Source organism: Ranitomeya imitator, chromosome 2 (assembly GCF_032444005.1).
Source record: "Ranitomeya imitator isolate aRanImi1 chromosome 2, aRanImi1.pri, whole genome shotgun sequence".
NCBI classification, from domain to species: domain Eukaryota; kingdom Metazoa; phylum Chordata; class Amphibia; order Anura; family Dendrobatidae; genus Ranitomeya; species Ranitomeya imitator.
This window is the reverse complement of record NC_091283.1, coordinates 807692541-807719077: the sequence shown is the minus strand read 5'-3', so window position 1 is coordinate 807719077 and position 26537 is coordinate 807692541. Positions and strand designations below refer to the sequence as shown.

At 45.7% G+C, this 26537-nt stretch overlaps 1 protein-coding gene across 1 annotated transcript in view; it reads left to right on the top strand.

Moving 5' to 3' along the window:
• The first annotated feature begins 1743 nt into the window (after positions 1-1743).
• KNDC1 (kinase non-catalytic C-lobe domain containing 1) overlaps positions 1744-26537 on the top strand; it is a 127943-nt gene continuing 103149 nt past the window's right edge. Inside the window, exons 1-2 of the mRNA XM_069753825.1 lie at positions 1744-1933; positions 24954-25152. Of these exons, the coding sequence (XP_069609926.1) occupies positions 1811-1933; positions 24954-25152 (322 nt within the window). The 5' untranslated portion in view covers positions 1744-1810. The remainder of the gene's footprint in view (positions 1934-24953; positions 25153-26537) is intronic.

Below are 26537 nucleotides of genomic sequence, written 5' to 3'. Positions count from 1 at the left end.
TCGGTGGTGGCGGCCATTTTCCTGAGGCCGCGCGTGCGCAGATGGAGCGCTCTGCTTCTCGGGGCTTCAGGAAAATGGCCGCCGCGATCTCCATCTGCGCACGCGCGGCCTCCCGCGGCCATTTTCCTGAAGCCCCGGGAAGCAGAGCGCTTCATCTGCACACGCGCGGCCTCAGGAAGATGGCCGCGCCCACCGATAACAACAGGATTCACCCGGCTCTGCTGCTTACCGGGCTGCATTGCCTGCACGGTAAGCCTGAGACCCCTCTCACGCCATACCTCTCACTGCACCTCCTGATCCCAGCACCTCCTGATCCCAGCACCTCCTGATCCCAGCACCTTCTCATCCCAGCACCTCCTGATCCCAGCACCTCCTGATCCCAGCACCTCCTGATCCCAGCACCTCCTGATCCCAGCACCTCCTCATCCCAGCACCTCCTCATCCCAGCACCTCCTCATCTCAGCACCTTCTCATCCCAGCACCTCCTCATCCCAGCATCACCCCACCTCTGCCGACACCTTGCCTCCTGTGGCCCTGCTCTGCCACCGCCAGCCCTCAGGTAAGATACTGTAAATTCGGACAATAAGACGGACCCCCATCTTATAAAAAATCTTTTTTTCTGCAATTTTCACCCCAAATTTGGGGTGCGTCTTATGGTCCGGTGCGTCTTATAGTCCGAAAAATACGGTACTTACACCAGCTTGGTATTCTCCACAAGTAGGGTAGAAACGTTCCCTCAGAGGCCTCTCATACAGCCAAATCTGTTCTCCTGCTTTGCACTGATGAGGGGCAAAAAGGTCAAGACGTGTTGGCAAATAGAGTATCTGGTTTTGGACTTTTATCCTAAGTTATATTACGGGGCTCGTTAAAGGGTTGATATGGACTTCCAATAGGGGGGCGCTAGAGCTCCTGTCCTCTTCCTCTCTGAAGAGGCTATTTGCATGTTTAAGGAAGCACTCTTCCTCCTCCTCCATAAAAGTTTTTGTCCTCTTAATATATTGCACTTATCATATTATATAGCACTGTGTACTGACAATTGCTCATTTTTCCCTTCTACCCAGATAATTGTTCTATTTTCTCTGCTCTATGTAGAAACAAGAAGCCTCTTGTCCCTGCATTTATCTTTCTGCTCCAACTCCTGACTCCGCTGCTCCCCCTGCCAGGGACTTTTGCAGGGAAAAGAGACCTTCATAGATCTTAGAGGGATTCACCAAGTCACTTTTTGATCAGGTGATGTCACAGACCTAATGGAAAAGAGAAGAATTAGCTGGGTAGAAAGGTAAAATGAGCAATTGTATGTACACAGGGCTGTATAATGATTGCAATATATTAAGAAGTTATAAACGTTGTTGGCAGTGCATCTTCAGGAATCCAGAATCTCACCAGTGTTCCCGATGATTTTACTTCACCTGTAATTGCTATAATACTGAAAAGAATATTAAAATCCTAACTTAAAAAATCCTCTCTGGAGGAGCCGTTGCCCAGCAACCACAGAACAGCGCTCCACGTGATGGAACGTCAGGAAACAACCGCGCAAAACAGCAACCGCCAAAGGGTGCAATCCTGTGTACGGCCTCCAGGGGGCTCCGAAGATCTAATGTGATCGTACAGGAGGCGGGGCCGCCATGACGTCACGTTACCAGGTGACGGGAGAGACGCTGAGATTAGTCGAAATGCGGAAGCGATCGGGTGCGGCGCATGCGTACCAGGATCACTTTCAACAATTTTTTTTTTTTTTTTTTTGCAAAGCCGCGGCAGCACGATCTGACCGTGTAATAATCGCGGTGCTGGCAGCGCTGCTGGGGCCGGCATGGAGGAGGCCGGGGAGGGAGACGTGCCGGAATACTACCGGGAGGAGGACGACGAGGAGGAAGATGGAGGAGGCAAAGAGTTGTATGAATTCCAGCCTCTGCCGACCCTGCTGGAGGATGAGGTGAGGGATCCGCCAGCGGACACCTGTGGCTCCTCAGCCTGGCACTACAGCACCCAGCAGGCCGAGGCTGCCATGTTGGAATGCTGGGATCTGTAGTACTACCCTGCTGATCAGCCATAGGGCTAGTGCGAGAGACGTGCAGCAGGCCCTGGTGGTCTGCTGGGACTTGTAGTACCCCAAGACTGGAGGAGCTGTAGGTTACATGATCAGGCAGTGGTGTCATGCTGGGATTTGTTGTACCCCACAGAAAGATAGCTATAGGTTCAGGCAATTATGATTTGCTGGGACTTGTAGTACCCCGGGGGCTAGAAACAGCTATAGTTTACATGAACAGGCTGTCAGTCAATGGTGGTGTGCTGGGATCTGTAGTACTACCGATAAGATTAGGCTGAATTAATCATTGGAGTTGTAGTAGTGTCATTGTAATGGGGGTATCTGGCTGAGACTTCTAGTACCACCGCCATTGCTCAGCATTTCTGGAAGCCGCCTCCGTTATCCTGTAGACTTTGGCAGAAGATCTGCGATTTCCACCCTTCCGTCTGGTTGTATACCACAGTGGGGGTGATGATTATGGGATGCTGGGAGTAGTAGTACCTGTCATACTATATGACCCCTCAGAGCTGAGGAGCGGTGCAGTGTGCCGGGGAGGTTCTGTAGAGATCAGATCTGGTTCTGGGGCTGCAGACAATCCCACCGTGTACCCTGTGTCACTCTTCTGCACAGCGCCCCCTGAGCCTGGTCGTGGTTGGGGGCGCCTGGTTATGACATCGAGTATTGATACCACCCTGGTGGGCTCCTGTCTCAGGAGCGGGTGATAAATACAGAAGTGGTGCATATGTTTCTATTATACTTTTCCTCTAATTGTTCCTCTCCTGGTTCTGGCTTACATATACTGAGGTAAAATACTGACCAAATACTGACCGTGTGAACGCGGCCTTAAACGTGAAGCTAATGGCAGGAATATAAAAGAAAAAATAACATAGTAACATAGTAACATAGTTAGTAAGGCCGAAAAAAGACATTTGTCCATCCAGTTCAGCCTATATTCCATCATAATAAATACCCAGATCTACGTCCTTCTACAGAACCTAATAATTGTATGATACAATATTGTTCTGCTCCAGGAAGACATCCAGGCCTCTCTTGAACCCCTCGACTGAGTTCGCCATCACCACCTCCTCAGGCAAGCAATTCCAGATTCTCACTGCCCTAACAGTAAAGAATCCTCTTCTATGTTGGTGGAAAAACCTTCTCTCCTCCAGACGCAAAGAATGCCCCCTTGTGCCCGTCACCTTCCTTGGTATAAACAGATCCTCAGCGAGATATTTGTATTGTCCCCTTATATACTTATACATGGTTATTAGATCACCCCTCAGTCGTCTTTTTTCTAGACTAAATAATCCTAATTTCGCTAATCTATCTGGGTATTGTAGTTCTCCCATCCCCTTTATTAATTTTGTTGCCCTCCTTTGTACTCTCTCTAGTTCCATTATATCCTTCCTGAGCACCGGTGCCCAAAACTGGACACAGTACTCCATGTGCGGTCTAACTAGGGATTTGTACAGAGGCAGTATAATGCTCTCATCATGTGTATCCAGACCTCTTTTAATGCACCCCATGATCCTGTTTGCCTTGGCAGCTGCTGCCTGGCACTGGCTGCTCCAGGTAAGTTTATCATTAACTAGGATCCCCAAGTCCTTCTCCCTGTCAGATTTACCCAGTGGTTTCCCATTCAGTGTGTAATGGTGATATTGATTCCTTCTTCCCATGTGTATAACCTTGGGAATAATAATTATTATTAATCACTGACCTGGAAATGACCACTTCATTTAGGGGGATCCCACCTGGTATGGCAGACATGACCACTGCAGCCGATCACTGACCTCAGCGGTACTGCCTGCATGTCCCTCAGCACACCCCTGCGGCCACTGATTGGCTATCGTGGTCACATGCTCGTAGTTGGAACCTTATTTCTACAAGTCCCCAAGGATATACTTTATTTATAGCATTTTCTGCCATCGGTTAATTTTTTTCTTATTTCTTGGGAAACCTTATAAGTGAGGACATCTCATCTTCAATAATGGAAATAATGGCACAGTTTTTGTAAAACTGAGTAACTTTTGTAATTGACTCCTGAAAAATCCTCTTCGTTCCCTAATGGAGTCGCCTTATTGGGGGTTTCCCTCTATAATAAGGGACGGCCTAAATCGTCACCATGTGATTGGTCTGGGGCCCCTGTCGGACAGTGGAGGTGCAGAGCTTGGCAGCAGTGGTCCTTCTAGTTCACATGTCAAATCTTCACCCCATGATTGTGAATATGGTTCCCAGTCCTGATCACAAGCTACGCAGAGTTTCTTCATGGTGAAAAAAACCCCAAAATGCTTATTTATTTTTGCTAATGCTGCTCAGAAACAAAAAGGATAACTAAGGCCGCGTTCACACTCGCAGTATTTGGTCAGTATTTTACCTCAGTATTTGTAAGCCAAAACCAGGAGTGGGACAAATAGAGGAAAAGTATAATAGAAACATATGCACCACTTCTGCATTTATCACCCACTCCTGGTTTTGGCTACAAATACTGAGGTAAAATACTGAACGTGGCTTAAAGGGTTTGCAACTAGTCTTTTTGGCTTTTCCCCGGCCACACGACTCTCTGGTTTCAGGGTGCGTGCTCCTGCTTGAGACAGTTCAGGCCAGCAGCAGCAGGAGGGCAGTGAGGCTGAACAGAGGTGGCCGGGGAATAGGATCTAATTCATGCTCCCATGACTCGGGCGGCCTCAGTGCGGTGCTGACCATCTCTATAGGAAAGTGATTATACACTCTGCATGTTTGCCCACCACTCCTAGTCCGCAGGAGCCGCCTGTCCACTTGGAAAAGAGTCTCTATGGGACTGACTACCTAGTTACATGACAACATGTACTCTAGTGGAAATTCCCTTTAAATCCTAATCAAAAAGTTTTGTCAGTACAGATAATTTTATTTTACATATTTTTCTCCCTTTTGTCATTGTGTCAGCTGTTCTTAGACTAATGTAACATGTGCATATAATGTATCCTGGGACAGCTGCCATTCACTTTCATTGTATCCTGTATCATCCCAATATATATACTTTTCAGTTCTGTCAAAAACATCATCCAGATGTTAACCTGTTAAATACATGTCATAAGGGCCCCCTTCTGGTATGTTTGTGTCTTTTGAAAGTTCTGGAGACGTCATACGACCATTTTGGCTGTGAGGCCCTACTGTACCTCTATGTGCCTTTCCTTACATGCAAGAGAAATGTGGCAATCTCCTTCGGACACCGGATTTCAGAGTAATATTTACCCTATGGGGGTATTAAATGACTTGCAATGATTTTCTGGTGGGAATAAAGTTGATAATTTTGATGGCTATGCAGAAAGACTGGGTCTTATCACATTGCACTTGCCCTGCTCTGATTACTAGCCAATGACAACAGTTATACTTTTTGGCATTTAACTGGTGTATTAAGGTTTTAAAACACCCCTATATCACAGTAAAGCGTCTCAATGCACTTGGTGTATCTTATGTGATGCGGTTTCTTGCTGCCTTCTGCTTGTGATAGATTTTGTCCTGTCACATCTTACAAGCAGGAGGCAGGAAGACAGGTTGAAGTTGCATCTTATAAGAATTCACTGGAGATTTCCGCACACAGAAGTTACAGATATTATAATAAAACGGGCAATCTGAAGCTCAGTCGATCTACTTTTTACTCCTTCCTCTACATCTGGATGTGTGAACTCAGCTCTGTACACTTTGTAGAGGCAATCCAGGCCTGGCTATACAGATGTCATTTTAAAGAAAATGGCGTTTTGGGACTTAATCTGGTTGTTCGAGATAAAGCACAAAAATGTGGGGAAAAAACAACAACTTGCAGACCGGACTGTGAAGGTTTATATTACGGTATGTTTTTGATCCACTTGTTACACTAGGTTCAAAAACTGGATCACACCGTGAAAGCTCCCTCAGTCTAAAGGTACCGTTACACTTAGCGATTTACCAACGATCACAACCAGCGATACGACCTGGCCATGATCGTTGGTAAGTCCTTGTGTGGTCGCTGGAGAGCTGTCACACAGACCGCTCTCCAGCGACCAACGATGTCGAAGTCCCCGGGTAACCAGGGTAAACATCGGGTTACTAAGCACAGGACCGCGCTTAGTAACCCGATATTTACCCTGGTTACCATTGTAAATGTAAAAAAAAAAACAGTACATACTTACATTCCGGTGTCTGTCACGTCCCCCGGCGTCAGCTTCCCGCACTGACTGTGAGCGCCGGCCGTAAAGCAGAACACAGCGGTGACATCACCGCTCTGCTTTACGGCCGGCGCTCACAGTCAGTGCAGGGAAGCTGAAGGCGGGGGACGTGACAGACACCGGAATGTGAGTATGTTGTGTGTTTTTATTTTTTTTTTAACATTTACAATGGTAACCATCCACCTCTCGTGTCTCCCCTTTTCCTCATAGTTTGTAAGCTTGCGAGCAGGGCCCTCATTCCTCCTGGTATCTGTTTTGAACTGTGATTTGTTATGCTGTAATGTCTATTGTCTGTACAAGTCCCCTCTATAATTTGTAAAGCGCTGCGGAATATGTTGGCGCTATATAAATAAAAATTATTATTATTATATTATTATTATTATAACCAGGGTAAATATCGGGTTACTAAGTGCGGCCCTGCACTTAGTAACCCGATATTTACCCTGGTTACCAGTGAACACATCGCTAGATCGGCGTCACACACGCCGATTCAGCGATGACAGCGGGTGATCAGCGACCAAAAAAAAAGGTCCTGATCATTCCCCAGCGACCAACGATCTCCCAGCAGGGGCCTGATCATTGGTCGCTGTCACACATAACGATTTTGTTAACGATATTGTTGCTACGTCACAAAAAGCAACGATATCGTTAAAGAAATCGTTATGTGTGACGGTACCTTAAGGCCGGCATCACACTCAGCGTAGGGAAATATATTATTTATATATATACCGTGTATGTGTGTGTATGTGTGTGTATATGTGTGTATATATATATATATATATATATATATATATATATATATATATATATATACGTATATGTGTATATATATATATATATATATATATATATATATATATATATATATATATATATATATATATATATATATATATATATATATATATATATATATATATATATATATAATTGGAACCGCACAATGCTCACCGGTGGGCGCCTGGCCTCCTGGATAGAATGGTTCACACATCTACCCAACATGTATACAAAAGAAGGCAGCACTCCAGATCCTTTTTAAGGTGAAAAAAAGTGTGAAGTTTATTCAACCCACATCTCTGTGCGACGTTTCGGCTCACACTGAGCCTTTTTCAAGCAGTGAGTGTTACTACCAATTGTGTTTTTTATAGGCATAATCCACAATCATTTGCATAATTGACCATAAATACATACATAACATTTTTTTTACAACATATGTGCATAAACGTCTTTTGTGCAATCCTTATTTGATAAAGTGCACTGTGCTAAGGTGCTAATATATTCATATATCTTCACAATTGTTTCTCTTATTTTTCACATATTCTTATTGTTCCTTTCTTAATAAACGTTTATCACGTGCTATACATGTTTATAGTTATTTGCATCTCTTAGGCTACTTTCACACTAGCGTCGGAATCTCCCCGTCGCAATGCGTCGGGGAGAGATTCCGACGCTAGCGTTTAGCGCATTGCACAATGGAGGCAGCGGATGCATTTCTCCGGCGCATCCGCTGCCCCATTGTAAGGTGGGGGCGGAGTTCTGGCCGCGCATGCGCGGTCGGAAAAAGCGGTCCGTCAGGAGCAAAAAACGTTACATGTAGCGTTTTTTGCTCCCGACGGTCCGCAGAATCACGACGCATCCGTCGCTCGACGGATGCGACGTGTGGCAATCCGTCGCAAATGCGTCGTCAATACAAGTCTATGGGGAAAAAACGCATCCTGCAAGCACTTTTGCAGGATGCGTTTTTTCTGCAAAACGACGCATTGTGACGGATTGCAGAAAACGCTAGTGTGAAAGTAGCCTTACCCTGCTGCATGCAGGTCACACCACATAGAGGATGCTGTATCTGCCATTATCGGCGTTCTACCTTCTCTACTGCGCATGTCCTGACGTCATTTCACTCTGTCATAACTTGCCAGCCAATCACAATCTATTTGCGGTATATTTCCCCTAGCGCATGCGCACTGTCCCTCTGTCAGCGCCGCAGCGCCACCTTGGACGTGGCTAATACCTTCTTATGCGCCTCTCTTCAAAAATGCCTGCATATTAAACAGCGATGTGCACAAATGCAATGGAATCCCCGAGAACCTTTTCATTTTCATACTCCAAAAATCAAACTAGGAGTCCATATACGCCTGATTCGCAGGTACACCTTCACCACGGGGCGAGTACATATTAGGATGAATTTTAAATTCCACATTGAGTCCTTTTGGTTTTAAAGTATTGAGTTCATAAATCCATCTCAGTTCTTGCTTTTTTAAAAGGCATACTCTATCCCCCCCCTCTCTCCTTTGTATGGGGACCTTGTCTTTTATCCTAAATTAGAGATCCTTCTCAGTATAGCCCCCGTCACACACAGCGAGATCGCTGCTGAGTCACAAGTTTTGTGACGCAACAGCGACCTCAGTAGCGATCTCGCTGTGTGTGACACGTAGCAGCGACCAGGCCCCTGCTGTGAGATCGCTTGTCGTGTCTGAATGGCCTGGGCAATTTTTTGATCGTTGAGGTCCCGCTGGGTAGCACACATCGCTGTGTTTGACACCTTACCAACGACCTCGCTGACAGGACGTCCCATTGAATCATCATGAAATAGCATCGTTCTACAGGTCGCTACAGGTCGCCGCATCGCTGCTGCGTCGTTGGGGAGATCGCACTGTGTCACATCTCACCAGCGACCACATAGCGACGCTTGAGCGATCCCTGACAGGTCGTATCGTTGTCGGAATCGCTCAAGCGTCGCTGTGTGTGACGGGGGCTTTAGTCCCAATTCTGTGAGGTGTCTTGAACGTGTGACGCCGGCCTTAATGTTGTGCTCGCCTACGTACGGGTGGACTGTTGTCTACTTGACTCAATGACTGTTTGTTTTCTTTAAGAAAGGCTCGTCGGGAATCTGTCTCATTGTTTGGTTTGCACCTTCTGTAAAAAGAAATTCTCTGCTCCATTTACTTAGTCATCATGTAAGGAAATCGAGTGCGCCGTACAACTGCTGATTGACCTGTAAAGACTGGAAGCTGACACCTCGGTAATGCACATAACACTGCTGTGTAGATGGCAGGTAGAAGCACCGCAGATAGCCGACAACTCGACCCATCCTATAGCAGGCGTAATACTAAAGTGAAAAGCGCTGCTCACCCTTCTGCTTCCAATCTATTATTGGACTGCATCAAAATCCAAATTTATCTCCAATATTGGTCAAAATTATTGTTATTGTGAGCAGTTAAGCAAGTTGAAGATGAAATGATCTCTAAAAGGCCTAAAGATGACACATTCCCTTTGTGTTTTAGGCAAAAAAAAAGTAAGTATTGTAATATTTTTCATTTTTTTTAAATTACAAAAAGGAACATGGACCAATGCAAGTGTTTGGGCACCCTTGGAGATTTGTATGGTCAGATAACTTTGACTAAGGTATAGACCTTAATTAGCCCGTTAGGGTTATGACTTGTTCACTATCATCGTTAGCAAAGGCCAGGTGATGCAAATTTCCCAGATTTATTAAAAACCCAGCCTCTTTTAACCTTGTGCCAAAAAACAGCAGCCATGGGTTCTCCTAAGCAGCTTCCTCGCTCTCTGAAAATGAAAATGGTGCAGGCCCACAAAGCAGGTGAAGGATATAAGAAGACAGCAAAATGTTTTCAAGTTGCCCTTTCCTTAAGGTACCTTCACACATAACGATATTGTTAACGATATCGTTGTTTTTTGTGACGTAGCAACGATATCGTTAAGGAAATCGCTATGTGTGACAGCGACCAACGATCAGGCCCCTGCTGGGAGATCGTTGGTCGCTGAACAAAGTCCAGAACTTTATTTCGTCGCTGGATCTCCCGTGGACATCGCTGGATCGGCGTGTGTGACACCGATCCAGCGATGTCTTCACTGGTAACCAGGGTAAACATCGGGTAACTAAGCGCAGGGCCGCGCTTAGTAACCCGATGTTTACCCTGGTTACCTTCCTAAAAGTAAAAAAAAAAAAACAGTACATACTTACCTAACGCTGTCTGTCCCCGGCGCTGTGCTCTGCACTCCTCCTGTACTGGCTGTGAGCTTCGGTCAGCCGGAAAGCAGAGCGGTGACGTCACCGCTCTGCTTTCCGGCCGCTGTGCTCACACACACAGTACAGGAGGAGTGCAGAGCACAGCGCTGGAGGACAGACAGCTGTAGGTAAGTATGTACTGTTTGTTTTTTTACTTTTTAGGAAGGTAACCAGGGTAAACATCGGGTTACTAAGTGCGGCCCTGCGCTTAGTTACCCGATGTTTACCCTGGTTACCGGCATCGTTGGTCGCTGGAGAGCGGTCTGTGTGACAGCTCTCCAGCGACCAAACAGCGACGCTGCAGCGATCCGGATCGTTGTCGGTATCGCTGCAGCGTCGCTTAATGTGAAGGGGCCTTTAGTTTGAAATGTAATTAAGAAATGGCAGTTATCAGGAACAGTGGAGGTCAAGATAAGGTCTGCAAGACCAAGCAAAATTTCAGTGAGAGCTGCTCGCAGGGCTGCTAGAGAGGCAAATCGGAGTACCAGCTTGACTCCAAAAGACCTTCATAAAGATATAGCAGACTCTGGAGTTGCGGTACATTGTTCTACTACTCAGAGACATTAGAAGAAAACCTCTCTTGCATACTCCCCATAGAATTCAGTATCAGAAGTATGCAACAGAACGTTGAAACAAGTCCCGTGGACCGATGAGGCTAAAATAGAACTGTTTGGCCACAATGATCAAAGGTATGTGTGGAGAAAAAAGGTCACAGAATTTCAGGAAAATAACATCTCGCCAACCATTAAGCATGGGGGTGGATCAATCATGCTTTGGGGTTGTGTTGCAACCTGTGGCGCAGGAAACATTTCACGGGTAGAGGGAAGAATGGATTCGATGAAATTTCAACAAATGCAAACATAACACTATCTGTCCACTATTTCATCCTTCTTCTCCGCTAGATTTCTGAAACTTAACATGGACAAAACAGAATTCATCATCTTTCCCCCATCTCACACGACCCCTCCCCCTCCCCCCCAACGAACCTATCCATTACAGTAAATGACTGCCCACTCTCCCCAGTCCCACAAGCTCGCTGCCTCGGGGTAATCCTTGACGCTGATCTCTCCTTCAAACCACATATCCAAGCCCTTTCCACTTCCTGCCGACTTCAACTCAAAAATATTTCCCGAATCAGTTCATTCCTCAACCATGAATCTGCAAAAACCCTAGTCCATGCCCTCATCATCTCTCGCCTTGACTACTGCAACCTCCTGCTCTGTGGCCTCCCCTCTAACACTCTCGCACCCCTCCAATCTATTCTAAACTCAGCTGCCCGACTAATCCACCTGTCCCCCCGCTATTCCCCGGCCTCTCCCCTCTGTCAATCCCTTCACTGGCTCCCCATTGCCCAGAGACCCCACTACAAAACCCTAACCATGACGTACAAAGCCATCCACAACCTGTCTCCTCCATACATCTGTGACCTCGTCTCCCGGTACTTACCTACACGCAACCTCCGATCCTCACAAGATCTCCTCCTCTACTCCCCTCTTATCTCCTCTTCCCACAATCGTATACAAGATTTCTCCCGCGTATCACCCCTACTCTGGAACCCTCTACCACAACACATCAGACTCTCGCCTACCATCGAAACCTTCAAAAAGAACCTGAAGACCTACCTCTTCAGACAAGCCTACAACCTGCAGTAACCACCGATCGACCAAACCGCTGCATGACCAGCTCTATCCTCGCCTATTGTATCCTCACCCATCCCTTGTAGATTGTGAGCCTTCGCGGGCAGGGTCCTCATTCCTCCTGTTCCAGTTATGACTTGTATTGTTTAAGATTATTGTACTTGTTTTTATTATGTATACCCCTCCTCCCATGTAAAGCGCCATGGAATAAATGGCGCTATAACAATAAATAATAATAATAACACCATCTGTAAAAAAGCTGAAGTTGAAAAGAGGATGGCTTCTACAAATGGATACTGATCCTGAACACAAATTAATATCCACAATAGATGACCTCAAAAGGTGCAAGCTGAAGGTTTTACAATGGCCCTCACAGTCCCCTGATCAGAACATCATTGAACATCTGTGGCTAGACCTCAGAATAGCAGTGCATGCAAGACGACTCAGGAATCTCATAGAAATGGAAGAATTTTCCAAGGAAGAATGGATGAAAATCCCTTAAACAAGAATTGGAAGACTCTTGTCTGGCTACAAAAAGCGTTTAGAAGCTGTGATACTTTCAAAAGGGGGTGCTACTAGGTACTAACCATGCAGAGTGCTCAAACTTTTGCATTAACCCATTTTCCTTTTGGTAATAATTTTTTTTTTGCCTAAAATACAAAGGAAATGTGTCATCTTTAACTTTAAGCCTTTTAGAGATCATTTCATCTTCAACTTGCTTAACAGTTCACAATAACAGTAATTTTGACCAAGGGTGCACAAACTTTTACATGCCGCTGTAGTTTTGGTTCCAAAATCCATTTGGAAGTCCTAATAAATCTTTTGGGACAGATTGAAAGTGAGTGATTTGTGATGACTTTATATTTACAGTGTTTAGTCACATTTTAGGGTCCATACTACTCCTGGATGCCCAGACCTCTAACAACTGCCAACCCCACTGGACGGCTGTGAGCCCCTCTTTCTCTGGGCGGTGAGTCCCCCCCCCCCCCCTTTCTCTGGGCGCTGAGTCCCCCCCCCCCCCCCCTCTTTCTCTGGGCGCTGAGTCCTCCCCCCCTCTTTCTCTGCACAATGCATGGGGCCGGGGTGCCTTATACCCCCAGAGGTGATAACATCTCTGATTGGTGCCAGGTATCAACAGAACCCTTCACAAGAATGGCACTGGGCTGTAATATCAGGTGTAACCTGTGGACATAAGTGGAGCTGTGTTTGGGGAAAATAAAAAAAAAACAGACATTTTCATCCCTTACATCCTCATGAAAGAGTTTTTGGGTAGTGAAACTCCTTCGATATATTAAAAAGATAATTCTAAAAGAGGGTTTTTTAAAAAAAAAAACAAAAAAAAAACAACAAAATGCCGAAAAGTACCTAAATCAGGCTGCACCCCAGAGCTTAGGCTGGCCGTACATATTAGACGGCCGTCGGCTGAACGATTCTTCGTCTGGTCAGTTGGCCGACTCTCCCATACACAGGAGAAAGGTGTTGCCTGACATGTTGGCAGACGACTTATCACAGGGTGAACAATGCCATTGGCATCGACATCTCTCCCAACCATTGGACGGTTGGCCAAACCTGTCACTGTTGGTGGGGTCAGCTAACACTAGTCTGTGTAGAAGTGGTGTTACACGTCATTGTAGTCCTGCCTCTGTTGATAAGGAGTCTGCTGAAAACTCTTCCTAAAGTGTGAGTGTGAAAACTGCAAGATTGCAGATCGTGATCTGAAAAAGTCAACGTTTCAAAATTTGATGCATTTTCTGATGACCCTTTCCCTTTAATTTATTTGTGGACAGCTCTGCAAACCATCCGGAGAAGCTGATCACAATGGTTGCTGGGCTGAGACGGCTGTCCAGTAGATTGATTGACGCAGATATCAGTGGACATAGCAAACCTTTCTACTGATTGACAAAAACAAAAGAAAAGTGTCCCAGAAGCAGAGTGTGGTGTCCTAGTCCTATGCGAGAACCTGGAAACTGTGAGATCACGTAGAGTAAACTGTTTCCTTTCTGGACTCATCACGTCACATGGAACTTTGTGGAAATTGTCTGGAATCGTTTCTTATTCATATGTTTTTGCTCCATTTTCCGCGCTGCTGTATTGTACCATCATGTGTTACATAGTAATGATAGGCTCGGCAGCACTGCCTCTTATGATAATCGTAGACTCCTAGTGCCGTATTTTAGTTCGAACATGTTGGGCACAGATGTTGTGGTGGTGATACAGATGCTGTTTGGATTTTTGGGCAGAAGATCTGCTGCGTTAGGACATGTTCACACATTGCTGCGGATGTTGTTGCAGAAAGTTCAGCAACTGCCCCATTCATATGAGGGGGGAAAAAAATCCGCTGCTGATGAACTGAACCAATTTTCAGTTGCTGATATCTTTTTGGCTGAATTTGGGGAGTTCAGCCTAAAAATCTCATCTGCACATAGTGGAAAATTTTCCGCCCGTAAATTAATTTATATCTGTTGGGTTTTGTAGTGTCAATTTTTTCATTGCGGATTTTGCCCTTTGCAATTCATAGTGTGAAATCTATAGCAAAGTCTGCATCGACTGCAATTTTTTTTTTTTTTTACCATTTAGACTGCATGATACAAGCCTCAGTACATTAGTCCAATCTGTCAGCAGATTTCACAATACAGACTTCATACAACAACATTAAATCGATTCCTTAGGCGTTATGGGGCAGGTGTACTTACTTTGAAAATCCGTGGTATGCTTATATAACTCTAAAGTAACAATGAGCATAAAAGAGCTACAGCTGGATTCATATTTTCATTATTTTAATATTAGGGATTTTTTTTTTAAACTTATGCAGCCTTTCAGATATATGGAATATCAAAGTAAGCACACCAGCACTGTCAGGTCTAAGATCTATTTAATAGATGTTTGCAGTTTATATTATGAAACCTATTGACAGATTTGCTTTAAAAGCCCTTCAAAATCATGTGCTGGCAAAGAGCTGATTTATGCCTTGGGTACTAGTGATGAGCAAATGTCGTCGGGTAAGGTGTTATCTGAGCATGCTCGAGCGCTAACCGAGTGACTTTGGAGTGCTGAAAAAATATGTTCCGATTTTTTGTTTTTGGTTTTTTTTGTTTGTTTGTATTCATAATTATCTGGGCAGCCAACTTCCTTGAGCTAATTGCTGATAACTGTATTTTAGTGATGTGATTTCCAGCAGTCACATAGACCGTATACAACAAGGGAATCGTGTTGCTACAAAAGTTAAGAATGATAATTTATTTGATATGGATAAAAGGGGGAAGAAGGGGAGAAATGCCACCTTGGGGTCAAGGGACTGCTATATGGCACGAAGAAAAAGTATGGAGGGGTCTCTAGTCAATAAAAAAAATATGGCAAAAGGATATAAAATCGTGAATATGTGTATTAATATCGCATGACCAAAAAAGATATAAACTCATCAATACTTGATCTTGTTTTGTTTCAAATAATTATTTTACTTTCTCATTTCCTTCCTGTCTCTTCATTTTATCATTTTGTTTGCATGGTGTGGTGTCTTTTTATTATTATTTTTGTAGTTTCCCTTTAATACTGTCTGATCACTAAAATCGCAGGAACTACTCTTGTTTTGATGATTCTGTGGTTTTCCTTTAATTTAAGACAGATTGAGTAAAATTTTACAGTTTGTTCAGTTTTGTAAAACTTCTCCATCTGTTGTAGGGATCAGTATAGTCTCCAGATTTGTTTCTGAACAACAGTGATAAAAAATAATGGTAACTAAGTGCCCTAGATTATTTTCATGCTCTATGTTATTTATTTACTGCAGAGTATTTCATCATTATGTTTTTTTTTCTGTTCAGTGGCCAGTGTGAACGTGCGCTTACACGCTGCATGCACACCAGTCTGTATCGCTATTCTTTAATGTATAGAAGAAAATAAACCATTATACTCACTAGAGGCGTATATACAAATCATTCCCCATAGCAGAAGTTTAATGCCCCCCCCATGGTCCTCCATATAGTATAATGCACCCCCCCATAGTCCTCCATATAGTATAATGCATCCCCATAGTCCTCCATATAGTATAATGCATCCCCATAGTCCTCCATATAGTATAATGCATCCCCATAGTCCTCCATATAGTATAATGCATCCCCATAGTCCTCCATATAGTATAATGCATCCCCCTAGTCCTCCATATAGTATAATGCACCCCCATAGACCTCCATATAGTATAATGCATCCCCATAGTCCTCCATATAGTATAATGCACCTCCATAGACCTCCATATAGTATAATGCATCCCCATAGTCCTCCATATAGTATAATGCATCCTGTTATGATCAGGTGACCTTGGAGCAGCATGAATAACTTTCTCTGGAGTAGGTGGTAACTATACTGACCGCAAACCCTGATCTTAACACCGCAACTAGAAGTAGCCGTGGGGTGTGCCTAACAAAACCTAGACACCTCGACACAGCCGGAGGACTAAATACCCCTATAGATGGAAATAGGAATTTATACCTTGCCTCAGAGCAGAACTCCAAAGGATAGGCAGCCCCCACAAATATTGACTGTGAGTAGTAGAGGAAAAGACACACGCAGGCAGGAAACAGGATTTAGCAAATGAGGCACACACTAGCTAAATAGGAAAGGACAGGATACTAAGCGGTCAGTATTAAAAATCCTTCCAAAAATATCCACAGCAGAAAATACAAAAACTCCACCATCTAACTAAAGATGTGGAGCGTATATCTGCAACTCCAGAGAATCCAACAAGACTGAGAAAACACTGACACAGTCTAAGCTGGACAAGAGAAAAACAAATGAATAGCACAGAATATAAGCACACTGCATGTGTGCCACAGAAACAAAACCAGACACTTATCTTTACTGAATTGGCAGCTAAGCAGGAGAAGCCAGAAAGTGATCCAACACTTCACAAGAAACATTGACAACTGGCAAGGACTAATGAATCCTGCACACCTAAATATCCCAGTCAGAACTGCAATCAGCAGATACACCTGGCCAGGACTGCGACTCAGAGACAACTGCATTCCCACCTACAACCACTGGAGGGAACCCAAGAGCAGAATTCACAACAACATCCCCATAGTCCTCCATATAGTATAATGCATCCCCATAGTCCTCCATATAGTATAATGCATCCCCATAGTCCTCCATATAGTATAATGCATCCCCATAGTCCTCCATATAGTATAATGCATCCCCATAGTCCTCCATATAGTATAATGCATCCCCATAGTCCTCCATATAGTATAATGCATCCCCATAGTCCTCCATATAGTATAATGCATCCCCATAGTCCTCCATATAGTATAATGCATCCCCCTAGTCCTCCATATAGTATAATGCACCCCCATAGACCTCCATATAGTATAATGCATCCCCATAGTCCTCCATATAGTATAATGCACCTCCATAGACCTCCATATAGTATAATGCATCCCCATAGTCCTCCATATAGTATAATGCATCCTGTTATGATCAGGTGACCTTGGAGCAGCATGAATAACTTTCTCTGGAGTAGGTGGTAACTATACTGACCGCAAACCCTGATCTTAACACCGCAACTAGAAGTAGCCGTGGGGTGTGCCTAACAAAACCTAGACACCTCGACACAGCCGGAGGACTAAATACCCCTATAGATGGAAATAGGAATTTATACCTTGCCTCAGAGCAGAACTCCAAAGGATAGGCAGCCCCCACAAATATTGACTGTGAGTAGTAGAGGAAAAGACACACGCAGGCAGGAAACAGGATTTAGCAAATGAGGCACACACTAGCTAAATAGGAAAGGACAGGATACTAAGCGGTCAGTATTAAAAATCCTTCCAAAAATATCCACAGCAGAAAATACAAAAACTCCACCATCTAACTAAAGATGTGGAGCGTATATCTGCAACTCCAGAGAATCCAACAAGACTGAGAAAACACTGACACAGTCTAAGCTGGACAAGAGAAAAACAAATGAATAGCACAGAATATAAGCACACTGCATGTGTGCCACAGAAACAAAACCAGACACTTATCTTTACTGAATTGGCAGCTAAGCAGGAGAAGCCAGAAAGTGATCCAACACTTCACAAGAAACATTGACAACTGGCAAGGACTAATGAATCCTGCACACCTAAATATCCCAGTCAGAACTGCAATCAGCAGATACACCTGGCCAGGACTGCGACTCAGAGACAACTGCATTCCCACCTACAACCACTGGAGGGAACCCAAGAGCAGAATTCACAACAACATCCCCATAGTCCTCCATATAGTATAATGCATCCCCATAGTCCTCCATATAGTATAATGCATCCCCATAGTCCTCCATATAGTATAATGCATCCCCATAGTCCTCCATATAGTATAATGCATCCCCATAGTCCTCCATATAGTATAATGCATCCCCATAGTCCTCCATATAGTATAATGCATCCCCATAGTCCTCCATATAGTATAATGCATCCCCATAGTCCTCCATATAGTATAATGCATCCCCATAGTCCTCCATATAGTATAATGCATCCCCATAGTCCTCCATATAGTATAATGCATCCCCATAGTCCTCCATATAGTATAATGCATCCCCATAGTCCTCCATATAGTATAATGCATCCCCATAGTCCTCCATATAGTATAATGCATCCCCATAGTCCTCCATATAGTAGTATAATGCATCCCCATAGTCCTCCATATAGTAGTATAATGCATCCCCATAGTCCTCCATATAGTAGTATAATGCATCCCCATAGTCGTCCATATAGTGTAATGCATCCCCATAGTCCTCCATGTACTAGTATGGCCACTGATGTTTTAAAAAATAACAAATACCGTATTTTTCAGACATTAAGACACACCTTTTTCCCCAAAAATTTTTGGGAAATTGGGGCATCTTATAGTCATGATATACTTACAAATACTGTGGCGGCAGCAGGAGTCAAGCGATTCTGCGGTGGTCCCGGTCCGACGCTGCAGGGCGATGATCAGACTCCCTTCCCAAGCTGGTGCGGCAGGTTCGGCGGTGGTGCTCTGTAGTGCGGGAGCGCCGCCGGCATTTTGTGAAAGCCCGGAAGCCACCGCACATCCATTGCTGTGATGTGGTGGCCTCTGGGAAAATGGCCGCCGGGAGCGGAGCATGCTCAGATTAAGATCTCGGCAACAAGATCTCGTCCCGGCGCCATTTTCCCAGAGGCCACCGCATTTCAGCAGATTGAGATCTCGTTGGCAAGATCTCTATCTGAGCATGCGCCACCCCCGCATCACAGCAATGGATGTGCGGGGGCTTTCGCAAAATGCCAGCAGAGCCCCCGCACCACAAAGCACCACCGCCGAACCTGCTGCACCAGCCTGGAATGGGATTTCCCAGAAGCCACCGCACCTGCTGCACCAGCCTATAATGGGAGTCATATCACTTAACCGCCGAACACCCCCTATGACCACGCTCCACCAGCGCTGCTGTTTCCCGCCCTCCCGGTAAGCTGAATTCGGACTGTAAGACAGACCCCCATTTGACATTCATTTTTTTTCCTTAGTTTCCTTCTGAAAATTTGGGGTGCGTCTTATGGTCCGGTGTATCTAATAGTGCGAAAAATACGGTGCTTGCCTTCCCTTTTCTCCCCTGTCACGCGCATTCTCTTGTAGGGCAGTGGACTTTGTCGTGTAACCGCGGAGCGTGATGTCATTGCCATGCATCAAGTTACTTGCACATCGGCAGTGTATATTGTGCCGCACTGACCCAATGTTTCTGTGCACCGCAATACACTTCAATTGGATGTATGTCCGAACATTTCTGCTGTCTCTCTCTGTTGAATTTTTTTTTTTTCCAACCTAATGATGGTCTGTTTCTTTTCCATTGAGAGATCCTTTGACCGCATGTTGTGGGTTCACAGCAACAGCTTCCAGATGCAAATACCACACCTGGAATCAGCTCTATACCTTACCTGGCTTAACAAGGCAATAGCCCATGCAGCCCATTAAAAAGCTTTTGAGATAATTGTCCAATCACGTTTGGCCCCTTTAAAAAGAGGCTACAGCATTAAAGAGTTGCAACTCCTACACCCTGCCTCCAATTAGAATGTGAACATTCTCAAATTAAAAGTGGGAAGTCTGAACTTTAAGCCCATGATAATTATGTGGCCCTAAGTGTGTCATCCTATGGCCATAAATAGTGTTATCCCTTATATGCCCACAAATGACACACATCCATTTTAGTATTTTAGTGTCAAGTATCCCTTATTACTGTAAAATGTATTTTTCTGCTTGTGTTTTTGGCGCGTAGGTGGCACATTGCTCATTAGTATTAATTAGGGCAATGTCTGAAGACGCACAGTCTCGCCTCCACCCGTTATCGGTAGACTCACGCGTGTCCACGTAGGAAAGATCTTCATAGGAAATCACCTCTGAGAGAGGAGTCCTGGTATCGAGAGTAGAAATGTAGAAGATCCTCTTCATACGTTATGCATTGATCACTCAATTATACATCAAAGATGCTCGTCGCTCGCTCCTCTTCCTTTTCCTTAGAAATTATCATATTTTTTTTTCTGTATTTAAAGCTGTCACAGCACGAGACACAATATAGTGGATCGACCTTTCTCAGCGCGTTCGGTGCGTTATGTAGGTCAGCAGCGTGTGGGATGTGTAAGGTTGTCCTCCAATTAATGAGGCTAATCCAATAGTACCGGTACAAGACTGTGTCTGCGCTTTCTGTGCCCGATACATGAACACACTAGAAAAACAGACGCTCGTTTCTGAGCCTCCGTGGCCGGTATGTGTTTACCTGCCGATAGTTTAGACAATTTGTTAAGCTGATACCTGAAGCTTTTGCTTAGAATAAACCACCATGTAAGTATATGAATAATAACACTACTTCTGGACTTTATTTGACTTATATTGTACATTTTTCACTAGGTTTCCCCTCTGTTGGCTTCATCTAGTGGGTAGAGACTACCTGCCATGATGTATCGCATACACTGCACATACAGACATGTGAGATTACTGCTCTTCTGACTTTATGTAGCACTTATTTAAAAGCAGGAACGTGGGAGGGACATAAAGCAGAACTGTGCAGTGTAGCTGTGAATCCAGCACCCCGTGCTGACTTCATCTAGTTGGTAGAGACTAACTGCCATGATGTATAACATATACTGCACACACAGACATGAGGGATTCATGCTCTTCTGACTTTATGTAGCACATATTTAAAAGCAGGATCATGGGGACATAAAGCACAACTGTGCAGTGTAGCTGTGAATCAGCACCCACTGCTGACTTCATCTAGTGGGTAGAGACTACCTGCCATGATGTATTGCATGCACTGCACACACAAACGTGAGGGATTCATGCTCTTCTGACTTTATGTAGCACATATCTAAAGGCAGGAACACGAGGGGACATAAAGCAGAACTGTGCAGTGTAGCTGTGAATCCAGCACTTGGTGTGAGTAAATACTTACTAGAAAGCAGAGAAGAATCTCTCTCTGCCTCACTCATTCTACTTCTCCAATTCATTTTATTAAGCAACCGTAACCTGATCCCTCAGTGAGCTGGCAGTCAGTCTTGTCTAAACTGGATGGATTTTTAATGATTAATTCCGAAGGGGTTTGGAGGAGCTCATAAATGGAAAAAGATGCATATTTCGCTGATTAAAGTATACAACAAAGTTCTCTATATTCGCAAGTAATATTGATTTATGCAATGTTTGTTGGAGTGGAAGTATCCATTTAAAGGGGTTGAACGCTACATGGACAACCCCATCTCAATCCCTTCTAAAATAACAACACTTACACTCCACTGCGGTGCCGGCACTGTCTCTCTTGGCAGTCATGTAATAGTGTACCGTCACATGAACCCTGCGGCGTATCTTTGGGCGTTGGACTATCCCCGCCTTCAGACATACTGCATCCCGAGGAAGAGAGAGTAGCAGCGCTACGTAAGCAGTTTGTCCAAAGGCGGGGAAAGTGCAACATTCGCTGGTTGGCCACGTGGATCATGTGACCGCATCCTATTACGCGAACGGCACCGGAACTGGAGGCGAGTATAAGTGTTATCATTTTATAAAGGGGAAACGATTGAGAAGTGGTTCTTTGAGTAGTGGACAACCACTATAATACTCAGTGTCTTCGTACAATTTATTGAATTGGATGGTGGTTTGTTCTCTGCTGAACCAAGGAGCGAAAGTTAAGAGTTTTTAGGTACAAGTGAACTGCATGCTTCTGATTTAAAAAGGATTTGTAATTTGTACAAAATTTGCGTAAATCAATAGTGCATTCAGATTTAATTAGCTGTTTAATCTATCATATCAAAGAAAACTTCTTTCTCCACTTATGAGCCATATCTTTCCCTCCCCAATTGCTTTCTGGTTTTGTCATCTACTCTGGAAAATAAACAGCCTACTTGAGTCTTCTAAGAAGAACTGCTAAGCCAGTGAGGTGTGAGATTGCACAGGCTATTCTACTCTATGGAGAGTGGAGGGGAAAGGAGAGGGGAACAGAGGGAGATAACAAGCAAAGGGAGATGTAGAAAGATTGTGCTGAGCTTTCTAACAAGTCTTTTACCTCACCACCAGAACCGAGTTCACACTTACACAGCTCAATATTGCTGTGTCATTTCCTCCATGCTGCTGCTCCTTTTCTCTGTTATAAAGGGATAAAGGGTAGGGATCCATCATGTTTTAGTGTTCAGTGTATGGGGGAAATGATAGCAGTTAGTCACAACCCACCAGCTAAATCACAGAGAGGTGGAGGCTGCAGAGGAGAAAACTCGTGAAAATGACGGATACAAGTCATATAGCCGCCGAAATTAGTATTATTCCTCATGTACACACATAGGACATGTTATTCTGAAAAGTTACTTTATATTGTGACATCCCCCCCTCCCTGCAGAGTGACAGAGCAGGAACTACAGGTGTAAGTAAGGCTAACTCCCAGCCATTAACTAGAAAGAGTGGAATCCTCCTGGCCTCCCAAAATCTAGGCATGTCTACAGGTGCCACACTAAGTTTCATCAAGGCTGCGCTCCCCCTATGCCCTGCCTTGACGTTAGTTTGACGCCCCATCAGAACAGGGTGCAAATGGGAGGTGGTTCACCAAAAAAGGGACTTGTATATGCAGATAAAAATTTGGTGATGTGCTTTGTGATCTCGCAGGAAGAAATGTATTAAAATAAGAAAAAAAAACAGACAAAAATTCTGACCTAGTTATATTCTTGCTTCTTCGGTGGATGTCTAATACCCCTTCTATAAGGCAATATAGGCTGCTGCAATGGGCACTTCTCCATGGGGGCTTGTACTATCAATGTATTACATGAATAGCTACAATATAATATTTCATTGATTTATTCTTCTTTATATAGCACCATCTTATTCCACAGCGCTTTACAGACATTATCATCCCTGTCCCCATCGGAGCTCATAATCTAAATTCCCTATCAGTATGTCTTTGGAGTGTGGGAGGAAACCGGAGTACCCGGAGAAAACATACAAACTCCTTGCAAATGTTTTACTGCGTAATGTAGTCTTGGCCAGCAGAATCTACCCCGGCAAAATCAGCTAGGGAAGTGCACCAACGTTTTGGGTAATATACCCTTCATCAGGCTAAAAAGTCAGTAATGAGAGTAGAAGATGATGGCTGGATCAGGATTCCAAGGTATTCGATTTATTTTCCTAAAGTCAAACTGTCTGCCGCAGTGGACCAGAAGTACAAACAATGGCGGTCGCAACTCCAATCTTCACAGGTGATTTCAATGAAGGTAGACCACCTGCGCAGGGGACCCAATGTACAAACAGTGGGTCCCCTGCGCAGGTAGTCTACCTTTATTGAAAACAACAGTGGAAATTGGACCTCTCTGCGCGGTCGTCGTCCTCTCTGCGCGGTCGTCGTCCTCTCTGCGCGGTCGTCGTCCTCTCTGCGCGGTCGTCGTCCTCTCTGCGCGGTCGTCGTCCTCTCTGCGCGGTCGTCGTCCTCTCTGCGCGGTCGTCGTCCTCTCTGCGCGGTCGTCGTCCTCTCTGCGCGGTCGTCGTCCTCTCTGCGCGGTCGTCGTCCTCTCTGCGCGGTCGTCGTCCTCTCTGCGCGGTCGTCGTCCTCTCTGCGCGGTCGTCGTCCTCTCTGCGCGGTCGTCGTCCTCTCTGCGCGGTCGTCGTCCTCTCTGCGCGGTCGTCGTCCTCTCTGCGCGGTCGTCGTCCTCTCTGCGCGGTCGTCGTCCTCTCTGCGCGGTCGTCGTTCTCTCTGAGCGGTCGTCGTCGTCTCGGCGCGGTCGTCTTCGTCTCGGCGCGCTGTCGTCGTCTCGGCGCGCTGTCGTCATCTCGGCGCGCTGTCGTCCTCTTCTACTTTCTTTGACTACTTTACGCCTGAAGAAGGGTTTACTACCCGAAACGTTGCTGCATTTAACTAAATGTGGTTCACAATGTGGTTTGAATTTTGGATTTAAAGTGAAATAAAGTTTGAGGCATACCCAGTGCCTATCTGCTTGCTGCCGTTCCGCCACATGTATACACAGTGTTGATGACCAGATGAGCTAGAGTGGTCATCTCCATGGAAATGTGCACCCAACTCCATTTAAAGGAAATATGTCAGCAGTATGTAATCTGAAATCAAAATAATGTAGGGGCAGAGACCCTGACTCCAGCGAGATATCATTTTATTAGGCTGTGGGTTGCTGTTTCAATAAATGTTTTATCAGCAGGAGGTTATCACTACAGGACTAGGTGTCTTGTGCCTAATAGTCCTCTTGTTCTGAGTAACTTCACCCTCAACTACTGATTGGCAGCTTTCTGCCTATGCACAGCGTACACAGAATGCTACCAATCGGGTGTGGGCGGGGTTATACAGAGCTCAGCGTTCAGAGCACTGCTAGATCTGCAGCAGAGAAATCAGAGATTGTATGAAAATGGCAGCATGCAGACCAGAAAGTGACACATCGCCGGAATCAGGGTCTCGGCCCCTACATGGCAAACACCTGCTGACAGATTTAGTTTATTACCCATCTGGGTCGTGTGGACTGTGCTGTACTGCGGCTCCATTTCTTCGGTCGCAGTCGTTCATTTTTTAATACCCGGTGAATAACGCTGAGTGCGCGCCATTACTGAAGTGCTGTGAAATGTCTTGGCAGGAAAACGTGTCGTTGGCTGATATCCTGTCACTCCGAGATAACTGTCTGGCTGAGCAGGATATTTGGGCGATCTGCCTGGAGTGCTGCTACTCCATGAAGGACATCTCTCACGCCGCCATCTTCCAGACGCTGTGCATTACTCCAGACACACTGGCATTCAACACCAGCGGCAACGTCTGCTTCATGGAGCAGCTCAGCGGTAAGTCCTCACCCGCCAGTGCCAGGTCCCCGAGCGACAGTCTCAATGACAACGGGGCAGCGATTTTATCAGGTTCTCATACAAAAAGCAGCAAGTTCTAGGAATGAAAAGTGATAATTTTTTTTAATTAATTGACTGTTTGCCTGTTTCAACATAATATTGCATAGGGTGAATTCGATGGACTGCAATCGTAAAAAAAAAAGTGCACCTTTAACGCCATTTATGGGAATCTTTAAAATAAGTAATTAAAGGGGTATTCCCAAAATTGAAAGTTATTCACTATACCAGCAGATGGACGCCCAAAATCCTGACAAACAGGCTCTGTAGTGTCCCATCTAAATGCAGGGGAGGTGTGCGTGCTTGATTTATTGCTTATGGGCCTGCCACAGTGGGGTGCTGTATGGGCCTGCCACAGTGGGGCGGTGTATGAGCCTGCCATAGTGGGGCGCTGTATGGGCCTGCCACAGTGGGGCGCTGTATGGGCCTGCCATAGTGGGGCGCTGTATGGGCCTGCCACAGTGGGGCGCTGTATGGGCCTGCCATAGTGGGGCGCTGTATGGGCCTGCCACAGTGGGGCTCTGTATGGGCCTGCCATAGTGGGGCGCTGTATGGGCCTGCCACAGTGGGGCTCTGTATGGGCCTGCCATAGTGGGGCGCTGTATGGGCCTGCCACAGTGGGGCTCTGTATGGGCCTGCCACGGTGGGGCACTGTATGGGCCTGCCACGGTGGGGCGCTGTATGGGCCTGCCACGGTGGGGCGCTGTATGGGCCTGCTATAGTGGGGCGCTGTATGGGCCTGCCACAGTGGGGCTCTGTATGGGCCTGCCACAGTGGGGCGGTGTATGGGCCTGCCATAGTGGGGCGCTGTATGGGCCTGCCACAGTGGGGCTCTGTATGGGCCTGCCACGGTGGGGCACTGTATGGGCCTGCCACAGTGGGGCGCTGTATGGGCCTGCTATAGTGGGGCGCTGTATGGGCCTGCCACAGTGGGGCTCTGTATGGGCCTGCCACAGTGGGGCGGTGTATGGGCCTGCCATAGTGGGGCGCTGTATGGGCCTGCCACAGTGGGGCTCTGTATGGGCCTGCCACGGTGGGGCACTGTATGGGCCTGCCACAGTGGGGCGCTGTATGGGCCTGCTATAGTGGGGCGCTGTATGGGCCTGCCACGGTGGGGCGCTGTATGGGCCTGCTATAGTGGGGCGCTGTATGGGCCTGCCACAGTGGGGCGCTGTATGGGCCTGCTATAGTGGGGCGCTGTATGGGCCTGCCACAGTGGGGCTCTGTATGGGCCTGCCACAGTGGGGCGCTGTATGGGCCTGCCATAGTGGGGCGGTGTATGGGCCTGCCACAGTGGGGCGCTGTATGAGCCTGCCATAGTGGGGCGG